The 11,832-nt window shown below is 34.1% G+C and overlaps 1 protein-coding gene across 1 annotated transcript in view; it reads left to right on the top strand.

Annotated features, from left to right (window-relative positions):
• The window catches only part of LOC126740368 (homeobox protein cut), a 129,549-nt gene extending 122,496 nt beyond the window's left edge, over nucleotides 1–7,053 (top strand). Inside the window, 8 exon segments of the mRNA XM_050446345.1 lie at nucleotides 1–351; nucleotides 353–389; nucleotides 1,489–1,923; nucleotides 1,978–2,438; nucleotides 4,703–5,142; nucleotides 5,211–5,672; nucleotides 5,753–5,891; nucleotides 5,950–7,053. Of these exon segments, the coding sequence (XP_050302302.1) occupies nucleotides 1–351; nucleotides 353–389; nucleotides 1,489–1,923; nucleotides 1,978–2,438; nucleotides 4,703–5,142; nucleotides 5,211–5,672; nucleotides 5,753–5,891; nucleotides 5,950–6,225 (2,601 nt within the window). The 3' untranslated portion in view covers nucleotides 6,226–7,053.
• Nucleotides 7,054–11,832: the final 4,779 nt, after the last annotated feature.

Raw genomic sequence — 11,832 nt, forward strand, 5'->3', positions numbered from 1 at the left:
TTTGATGCTTACCATCGCGAACTCGCCAAACTGAATCAAACCCAACCCTCCGCTCAAATGCCTTTGGGGTTACTGGCTCTACAGCAACAAGCGTTAGCCCAACACAACCAACAAAGCCAAAGCGCACCCCAACCCTTAACGCAATCCAACGGTGGTGTCCAAGACCTCTCCCTTCCAAAAGACAAAATGAAGATAGTCAACGGTATGGACGAAGTCAGCAAGGACAAAGACGGAGACGACTCCATGTCCAGACATTCCGGAAGCGCTTTCAGCTTGGTGAGGCCCAAAATAGAACCTGGAACCGGAGCTGGCGGTAACAGCACTGCTTCCAGCCCTATTGGAAACACTATTTCTACCTCCCATGACCCCTACTAGTGAGGATTTCACTGGTAAGACTCCTTTAGTGCAATTATACTAGAAACACCAGTTAATTCAAGGAACCGTACTGGGCCCGTTACTCTTAATTTTGTATATTAATTCACTAATAAATCTAAAAATTGTGAACGGATTTGTAATATCTTATGCCGACGACACAGCAGTCATTTTTTTAGAATACTTGGGATAAAGTAAGGAGAAACACAATTATGGGAATTTATAAAATAAAAATATGGTTAGACACATTTAAGCTCTCACTCAACATATCTAAAACACATTGCATTTTCTTTAACTGAAGTAAACCGCCTAACATTCCATTCTTTAGATATAGGTTACGATACTCAACATGAAGATGTAATTAAAGAGGTCTCTTTTACTAAATATTTCAGTGTTACAGTGATTAAGCATTTAAATTTAACTAAGAATATTCGAAAGCTATTACGAACATTTTATATATTAAGGAGGCAAATCTTATGCAAAAAAATTATTAATATCCGTATTTAAATCCTTGGTGGAGTCACTTATCGGATATGGTATTGTTGTATGGGGAGGTCTGAATCAAAATTCTTTAAGTTCCTTAAACATAGTGCAGAACTATATATTAAAAGTTGTGTTTGAAAAAAATAAGCGCTACTCAACAAATCTATTATACTCCAGCGATATTTTTTTTAACGAAAAAAACAACTATGTAATGCATTCTTATAATACCAGAAATTGCGTAAACAAACACTTACTACTCAAAAAATTAACACAAATTTGAACAAGAGATCTTTAAACTATCTTGCACCAAAATTTTTAATTTAATTCCAAACAACATCAAGAGTATTTATAGGTTCAAAACATTTAGTGAACATTTTTGTGAAAGTGAATTAGGGTTGGGGGTAGGATGATGTGTATTCCATTGTATGTTTTATTATTGTGGCTCTTTATTTTTGTAATGATTAGGGTATACTTAATTTTTTTTTTTTCGTTAAAACTGTTGGGAGCATATGCAGATATTTGGTTATCTAGGCGCATAATTCGTAATTTTGAATGTCTATCTATGCTATGCATTATATTTATGTATGTCGATATATGAAGTAAATAAATAAATAAATTCATCATTACTTATAGCTTCTGCAGCAGCGTCTCCCCTTCAACGTATGGCCTCGATAACCAACTCACTGATCTCACAACCACCTGCTCAACCTCACCACACCAGCACTCAGCGACCACTGAAGGCTGTCCTACCTCCAATCACCCAGCAACAGTTCGATCTCTACAATAACTTAAACACGGAGGATATCGTCAAGAAAGTGAAAGAGCAATTGAGCCAATACTCGATCTCTCAGAGGCTGTTTGGAGAGAGTGTATTGGGATTGAGCCAAGGGTCAGTGAGTGACCTTCTGGCACGCCCAAAGCCTTGGCACATGTTAACGCAGAAGGGCAGAGAGCCTTTTATTAGAATGAAGATGTTCCTTGAGGATAATGACGCGGTCCATAAGCTGGTGGCTAGCCAGTATAAAATTGCTCCCGAGAAATTAATGAGGACTGGAGGATATGGCAATGGTAAGCAAGTTTGTGATCTTCCTCATCACTTGTGACAATTATATTTTATGTCAGCTTGTGCAGCGTCACTCTCCAAACCAACGCTTCCAACCAACCCAAAAATGCTGTCCGAAGCAGCCGGTCTACTAACCAAAATGCAACACGACTCCCAGAGTCTTCTTCCGTCGTCTCTGCAACTGGGTCCACCTCAAGGTGGCCAACCTCAACCTTCACCACTCGGTCCACCAACGACAACCCAAATGCCCCAGACCCAACTACTTAATCACCTTGCTCTTCCACCCCACCACGCTATAGCCTTGCAGAACCAAGAGCTGCTGAAGAAACAGCAGCAGAGCATGCAGGGAGGACATGGTATTCCGAACCACTCGCCCATGGGCCATCAAGGGATGAGGGGAATGCACCAGCATATGAGTCCAAGTGTGTACGAGATGGCCGCTTTGACACAAGACTTGGATACGCAAGTGATAACTACCAAGATCAAAGAGGCTTTATTGGCTCATAACATTGGACAGAAGGTAATTAATTAATTGCGAATGCTAATATTTAAATGATTCCACGTTATATTGTAAGTTTCTTTATTATGAACTGTAAGTTTCGATAGATCTGTAATACTGAAAGCGTTTAGGAAGTTGATTAATATTTTTTAGGACTTGTTGTCTTTGCTTTGGTTGAGGAGTCGATATATCGAGTCAAATTGAAGAATTTCAATGCAAAAAATCTCTGAAGCTAAAAAAGTTAGAAAAACGCAATTTGATAACCACCATATTTTGATTATAGGGTGAGTTATCACCTTTGGGCCCGATGCACACCAACCCCAAAATTTTAAATGACACCACCCCATATGGATACCCTGAATAAAAGGTCTTTTGGAGAAGTATTCACAAGAAATTCTCACAAAAAGTCAATGGGTGGATAGGAATATTGAGTAATACTATTGTCGGGTCTCTATTTACTAAGACGTTTATTAGTCACCAAGAAATTACAGTAATTAAGCACAAAGAATACTAATAGGTAGGTGTATCAACTTTTACAAAATTTCAAATATTACAAAATTCCACTAAATATTGAGTATTTCAGTATTTACCAATAACAAAAAAAAAATCGAAGAATTTGTAACTAAATAAAAAAGCTAATAATGCAAGGTGAGGCAACAGGCCATAATATTCAGATTTACAGAGATATCCCTTACACAAAAGGCTCACTGAATTCTGTTGAGGCCCAAAAAAAATTTAAAAAAAACAATAATTTAAAAATTTAATAATAAATATTCTACTGAAAAAAGAAAGAGCATACCTAACGGGAGCATGGGAAGAGGATCAGGATATGAAAGAAAATATGAGGGGAAGAGAAGATGAGAAACTATAGCGATTTATGGCAACGTTTAAAGTTTAAGTAATGGTACTCTTAATGGCCAAATTTACTTGGAAATGTCGGAAACCACCATTCAACCTAAAATTGTTGAAGAAATAGAAAATCGATTGGATATTTATGGGATATAAACCTAAACGATTTATTATATTTCAACAAGTTGGAGCGTCACGCCACTATGTTCTTCCTATGAGGCAATTTGTACATAAAGCGTTTCCAGATCAGTGGAATGGCCAGCGAGGTCACCAGATCTAACACCCCTCGACTTTTTTCTCTGGCTCACTCGATGATCCTCGGCAATCGATTATTACAGAATGTGTATCTATTCCACGAGAAGTGTTTTAAAATGTGAGAAATTAATTTGAAAACATACTACACTTTAGCTTAGCCCAAAATCGAATGCATTTTGTGCATTTAATTAGATAAAATAAAGCTTCATAAAAACAGAGTTTATTTTATTTAACTTATATATCTTTATTTAACCGTTTATACAATTTCGAAAAAATTATTGTGCAGGTGGATACTACTCCAAAAGATCTTTTGTCGTTCCCCTTACATTACTACCAAATTGCGCATTATTATTTTTTTTAGTTTCAGAGATATTTCCATTGAAAGTTTTCAAATTAACACGCTGTATAATTCCAGACATTTTTTCATCAAAAAAATATGCGACTTAATGGTTCTCTCTATTTTTAATCATTGTAATGGTGTTTATGGTTCTTGTTTAACTGCATAGTATTGTGAAGAAATAGAACGAGTTCGGAAATACTGTCTAGGATTTATTCATGGTATTCGTAGTAAACAACTAGCAAGTCATAAACCAGGAGGCCATTGGGTGCGTAAATATGAAATAGAGACGTTTCATTCATTGTATTATAGAATAAAATAATAAAGTTAAAGTCTCCTTAATATTTGTTTTAAAGAATCACATTTAGGATAGATGTTTATACCCTTAAAGTGCGATTTAATATATACCTAGACATTAATCCGCAAAATTCAAGAGATCTTTTACATCTCACCTGACTTAATAGTCTACCTTCTGCCCTTCAAGTTTGCTCTATCTCGGTTTTCTCTAATAATATTAAAAACTATGTCCCGTCTTTGCCCAATCTTCTTGATTTATTAGATAATTCTGCCAATAATCAAAAGAAAAATTATTTAAGTTTGTTAGTTTTAGGATCTTTTTTGTTTTATTGAAGCAGCATATGTCTACTTCTTCTTCTTAAGGATAAGTGTATAAATCAGCTGAACAAATTATGTTCAACTGCACTTCTGCCTTTTCATTGTATACTTATACTTGAGTATAGTCACTCCGATTCAAGAATGCACTTCTACTAAAAAAAAACCTTATACTTACTATAAAGAATATTATTATTCTTATTATTATTCACTTTATGGTGTTCTTTTCCAGATTTTTGGTGAGGCAGTTCTCGGTCTATCTCAAGGGTCTGTAAGTGAACTTCTCTCGAAACCGAAACCTTGGCACATGCTCTCGATCAAAGGACGAGAACCGTTCATTCGGATGCAACTGTGGCTTCAAGACACCCACAACGTCGATCGGCTTCAAGCCTTGAAAAACGAGAGGAGGGAAGCGAATAAGAGACGAAGAAGCTCAGGCCCTGGACATGATAACTCCAGCGATACCTCGAGCAACGACACCTCTGAGTTCTACCATTCGAACAGTCCAGGACCCCAAGGGCCTCCAAACGCTAAGAAGCAACGTGTGTTATTTAGTGAGGAGCAGAAGGAGGCTTTGAGGCTCGCATTCGCTCTGGATCCCTACCCCAATGTTGCTACTATTGAGTTTTTGGCGCAGGAGTTGAGCCTTAGCAGCAGGACGATCACAAACTGGTACGGATTTATCCATTAAAATCCTCTTGATTACCAGCCATGAGTTTTAAATGACCTTATTATTCTAGGTTCCATAACCACCGCATGAGACTGAAACAGCAAGTTCCCCACGGTATGCCATCAGACATTCCTCCACGTGACCAAAACTCTTCCCAGCAACCATTCGATCCAGTGCAGTTTAGAGTGCTACTGAACCAAAGACTAATGGAACTAAGCAAAGAGAGGATGGGGCTTTCGGGGGTGCACCTACCGTACCCTCCTTATTTAGCAGCTAATCCTGGACTGGCAGCTTTGATTTCCAGAGGTCTTTTACCCACCGCTGACCTGGGCGACCTCTCGGCCTTAAACAATGCGGTTAAGGAACAAATGAGCGGGTTGGATCTGAGTATGACCTCACTGAAACGAGAACCCAACGAGTTCGAAGATGAGGACGATGTTGAATCGAATGTCGGCTCTGAAGACTCGAATATCTCTGGGAGTTTGCAAGACGACGGCAAGAATGAGAGCGGCAAAGAAGCAAATATTTCTAGGTAAGATTGAGACTTTTATTGAGATCTTAAAAACCCATTTTTTCCAACTACAAGAGTTACAGAGGTTAATTTATTTGCAGTGCAAGTCAAAATCAAGGAAGGTCTTCCAGACGAAAACCCGCCGCTCCCATGTGGGTGAACCCCCACTGGGAAGAAGAAAAAAACACCCAAACCCAAGAAAAAAGCCAAAGTAACCAAGACGAGGTGATCATCAATGGCGTAAGTCAACCCTAATTTCCAGTTTTCACTTATGCTAACCATTAACTTAACTTAACAGGTCTGCGTGATGCAAACCGAAGACAATTACAACCCTCGGAGAAGTTCAACTGAAGAAACGATCCGAGTGGAGCCTCAAGCGGTCCTGGACCGATACGAAGATGACCGAAGTGACACGAGTAGCGTGAGTCACGAGGCGTCGAACGTGCACGACGAGCCGAGCCAACCCGAGGAAGTCGGAACGGCCCAAACGGAAACGACCGAAGAAGACCGAGACGAAAACAGCGAAAGAAAAGAGGTGAAAACTGAAAACGAGGACGAAAGGTGGGATTATTGAACGCAAGTATTATAAAAATATGAGAGGAGTCTTTAAACTGATACCAAAAAAAAAATGTTAAATTGTACATAGAAGATACGCATTGCCAACAGAAGGATTGTGAATGTGATTCGTCAGTGAAAACTAAGCCAAAAATGTTCTTACCTATAATAGACGAGAAATAAATTTAGTGATATCTTTTAGTGGAAATTCGTTGCGAATGGACGACTTTGAGAGGACTGACTATTCCCAGTGTAAAAGTAATTTTTTCTTTGTTTTGTAAAAATTTTACAAGTGCAATCATCCGATCCCAAGGATTAAAAACTTGACTAGTTACTTTCATTGTTAGTATTATGTTTACTAAAAACAAAAATGTGATGTTTTTAATTTATTATTATATGATTCGGTATAGGGTGGTCCAGGTTGGAGGCTTACCGTTGAAGTTTCGGTAGAGGTAAGAGAACGGGGGGTGTAAGTATGGTAAGATAGTGATTTGTATAGAAAAATGTTTCTGGAAGAAAACTCCATAGAAATGGTTAATAACTTATATGAGCATTTTGTAAATTTTGAAGAAATAGCTCATTTCTTATAATAGATTCAGTTTTTCTTGGATTGTGTATGTTTTCTAAAAAATGCCAAAGTAGGTGTCCACTAAAACTATTTAAGGAAAGCGTATACAAATTTTCAAAAATTTGCGTTTCCTGGCTTTTGAGTTATAGGGATCTTGGGAATTAAAAAAAAATTTCTTGCTTTTCTTGTTTGTCCTGTGCATTTTCTTATTTTTTTTTCAAAATGTTCATTTTTTAAATTAAAAAAAAATTTCATAATTAATTAATTTTTTTTGAAGGCTCTATATGTTTTTTTTTAAATGCTGGGCAGTAGGTGCTCAATGAATTTAATTTAGCAATATGTGTTCGCATTTTTTAGGTTGTACGTATGCTAGTTTAATTTTTGAGTTATGCTAAAAATTTCAATTTTTTTGAAATAGGTATTTAAGGAATTCAATCAAGTACGCGTATAAAAATTTTCAAAATTTTGTGTTTCCTGGATTTTGAGTTTTGGACTTTTTTGGAATAAAAAAAAATCATAATTAATTGATTTTTCCTGAAGAATTTATGTATTTTTTTGGAAAATGCCAAAGCAGATATTCAATGAATCTTATTATATTAATATATTTTTAATATAGTACGTACTTGTAAGTACTTATTCAATTTCTGGAAAATACTGGGAAGGCCAAGGATCTCAATTAAAAAAAAAATCAACTTTATTAAAAAAACGCTTTATTTTCAAAGACCTGTATCACAAAATCCTAAAATTGAGATACACTAAAAATAATTAAGAAACGCTTATAAAAATTTCCAAATTGTATGGTTCCTTGTTGCTCAATTATGGACATTTTGGGTATTTTTCAAAAAAAATAAAATTTTACTTAAAAACCATTTATTTTCAAAGCCTTATATAGTATCTGGAAAACCCTGGAATAGAGATACAATGAAAACAATTAAGGGACGCCTATACGGATTTTCTCAATTGTATGCTTCCTGGTTGTTAAATTATGGACATCTTGTTTTATTTTTAAAAAAATTGTTTTATTAAAAAATTGTTTATTCTTAATACCTTGTATAGTTTCTGGAAAATACTGATATAGAGATACAATGAAAATAATTAAGAAGCGCCTAAACAAATTTTCAAAATTACATTCTTCCTAATTATTAAATTATGAACATTTTGGGTATTTTCAAAAAAAAAAAAATTGATTGTAGTAAAAAACAATTTATTTTAAAAGCCTTGTATAGTTTCTAGAAAATACTGAAATAGATATACAATGAAAACAATAAAGGAACGCCTATGCAAATTTTCAAAATTGCATGCTTCCTGTTGAATGACAAATTATGGCCAATTTGTTTTATTTTTCAAAAAAAAATGGTTTTATTAAAAAACGGTTTATTCTCAAAGCCCTTCATAGTTTCCGGACAATACTGAAATGAAGATCCAATGAAATCAATTAAGGAACGCCTGTACAAATTTTCAAAATTGTATGTTTCGTGACTTTTGAGTTATGCGTAATTTAGTATTTTTTCCAAAAAAAAAATCCATTTTTGTTCAATACCATATTTATCGTTTGTGATATGGCATAAGTTTTCAAAAATTTAAATGTCCTAGTTTTCGAGTTATGGACCATCTAGTTTTTCTTAAAAAAAAACTGTAAAAGAGGTGCCTAACATTTTTTTAAGTACGTTTCCTGGTTCCTGGAAGATCAAATTTCAAAAAAAATAATTACAGCTCTATATAGGCTTGCGCTATATATCTTTATTGTTCAAGGCTCGGGACATCTCGGCACAAAGACATCTAACATAATATATCAGATCCTATTCGTAAAATGCGGCACTTAGTTGCCCGGTTTTTAAGAAATGGAGAACTGAGAATGTTCTAAAAGAAAAAAATCAAATCCATATAATTTCGGAAACATTTTGACTATTAAATTTATACGAGCATTTTTTAACAACTGCCCAACTTTGACCCTTATTATCTCCTACCTCTTCTAAGATTTTATAGTGTTAAGCAATACATTTGGACCACCCTGTAAACGGACAACAAAATATACAAAAAAAAAAAGAAAAATCGTATGGTCTTGCCAATTTTTTTAAATAATTATTTAAGCCAGGGGCGTAGTATTTATATACCGTGTATATAAATGAAACATAACACCCCAAATATGTGTATAGAGCAACTTTTAGTAGTTAAAAGAAGACTGTTACCCGTTATTATAAAGAGTTTTAACCCCTCCCCCTACCCCACCCCCCTTATAAAGATACGAAGGATGTTTTAAACATTTTGTGATATAAATAAGTTTACTAATTTTAATTTTAAAATTACGTTCTCGCTGATGATTGATTAATCAAAAAAAAAAAATTAACGTTTTCCCACAATTTTCTTGTATGATTTTATATTATATTATAGTACATAAGATGCAATATTTTTTAGATGTAAAAAGGTCTCATTTCTATATCTTGTTAAATAATGTAAATAATAACACAATCAAAACGGCACCACAGATAATAATTTACAGAAATTAAATTTTGAAATTTTTAATTTTGTAGCTTAAGTAGAATTAATTAATGGGCATATAAACACAGCCAGGCCAGTAACAAACTTATCTCGAACAAACAAAACATAAATAGATTGGTTAGGATCTCAATATTCAAAAAATAAAAATAGCTTTAATTTCCAAATATTGTGTATAATATTGACCTTCCCTTGAACATATCGTTAAATATTAAGTACAATTTTAATTCAAGACAAAACTAATATGGCGAGAATATACGTACATACATAACGGAAATTGTGCAATATTAAATTTTTTTTCCTTACTGATTAACAAAAGCACACCCCATATGGGGTGTGTGTTTTCTTTTTCAGTTTTTTTTTGCGTTTAATGTTAAATGTAAAAATAAACTCAAATACGTAAAATTCTGTCTTAAACGACGATATAAAATAATATTTAGCAAGTGTTGTATAAATTGCACATTTTTAAACAAAATTCGTGTAGGACGTTTAGCGAAGAAAGTTTTTTCTCTTTGTTAAGGAGATTTTGTTGTGTAATAATTTTTATTTAGATTTAGTTTTCTTGAATTCTAGGCCAAAGTTTTACTCCGGATTTGATTCGCTTTTTTTTCATGAAAAGTAAATTTTTTATTTAATATTTAGACCATACACGGTGGTAATTGTTATGTTATTTAGAATAATCAATCGACGAAAAAAAAAGGTTAAATCTGGATGTAAAAACGTTCATTTTGTAATAATATTCAACATATTTGGTCTGTATTTATTTTAAAACTGTTTTTATACTTACATTTGTAGATTATTTCTGTAAGATTCTTGTTTTTATTGATGATTTTTACCCTTGTACATAATTATACCATATCAACATTAAAAATTTCTAAATTAAAATTTTTCTCTGTATTTAAATATTTGTTTTATTTATTTGTCACCTACAGACGTTTCTTCAAATGTGTGTTTTTTACAAATGAAAGCCACTTCAGACAGAGTCCTTAAGTGACGTTGATGATTAACAAATGATACAATTTACACATAATACAAACTTATGTCCCAACCAGCACAGCTGATGATTAAATGATAAAACTACTTACTATACGAGAATCCTATATAATCGAAAATGCTATGCTAAGTTGTTAATAGTTTGGGAGACTTAAAGGCCTAAATAGGATGGGAAACAGAAGAGGATATACCCACACATACCTAACATACCATACATAACAACTGTTTATAATGAACTCTTTCTTCCAGAAATCCCCACAGAGCAGATGGACCTGGAAAAGTACCAATGGAAACATAAAACATCCTGAACAAATTTTCATCAGGGCAAACGTAACCATCAACTCAAATCTAGAGAGAAATAAACTAATAGCAAAAAATTATCGATATTGTAGTATTTTTACCGTCCGTTAGGTGTAATTTAAAACACCCGATGCACAAAAATAGGAAATTGATTTATTTTACACGTACATAAACACTAAACATGATTCATAAAAATATTTACTTACACTGTATTTATTTACTACTATTTATGCTGATTTTAAAAGTCGCGCCAAGATTCTGACTTGAACCAGCCTCCTGGCGGCGATATACACACTAAACCATGATAGTTCTAGAAAAATCGCTAATTTTCCACGTGTTTCCAAAGATGTCGTGCGGTGTGAACAGCTGATATAGGCTCGGATAATGGCTCAATAGATAGGCCATATATACTTGGAAAAAAGAGTATAGTAGTATTTAACAGTAGACCAAAAAAATATATCCTAAACAAAAAAACAAACAATATTAAAATTAAGAGAACAGGAAACAGATAGAGAATCAGAGGCGTACAAAGAATGAAATAAGAACCTTAGCTCGCGCGGTTAATTATTACGTTGTCACTCGCGTGTTAGATTTAATCTAACAGATGAATTTCAGACAATTTTATATAAAAATAAAATACAGTGTGGTATTATTTTGTTTTTTTTCAAGACATTTATTCAAGAAACATAAGACATAAAGTACATTCGTAAAATAAACAGAAATTCGCACTTTGGCCATTAAAAGGAAACATTAAACACACAAAAATGTATTAGAAATTAAATGAACAGAATCGTTGTCAAAAAGACAATTATTAAAATAGTGCAATCAGTCTATTCGTCTTCTTGCATAACACAGGCATCCTGGCATAAAACTGTAGTTTTTATCGTATCTTCCTTACAAATAGGTTTGGAGCATATATCACACTGGTAATTTGTAAATCTATTTTTTCTGATTAGACAAAAAGAGCATCTAGGTTTTCGCTGGGTACCAATTCGTTCTTCGCTGGCTCGTTCTGCTAGAGGTGCTTCAGAACCAAGGACATTTCGAATTTTTTGCTTCAAGGGGATTGAAAAATGTTGAATTCTAGCACGCTTTAGTAAATGAGGTTTAGCAAGTTGTTTTGCAAGCTCACTAAGTAATTGTCTTCGAGGAACGTTATTTCCGGTGTTGGAGGTATAAATAATCCTGGAATTTATTCCTCCAATGTTTAGTATTGAGCAAAAGTTAGTAAGTGGCCACCTGTTGCTTATCCTTGTAACGGAGTACTCC

Source organism: Anthonomus grandis, chromosome 9 (assembly GCF_022605725.1).
Source record: "Anthonomus grandis grandis chromosome 9, icAntGran1.3, whole genome shotgun sequence".
In the NCBI taxonomy this organism is placed as follows: domain Eukaryota; kingdom Metazoa; phylum Arthropoda; class Insecta; order Coleoptera; family Curculionidae; genus Anthonomus; species Anthonomus grandis.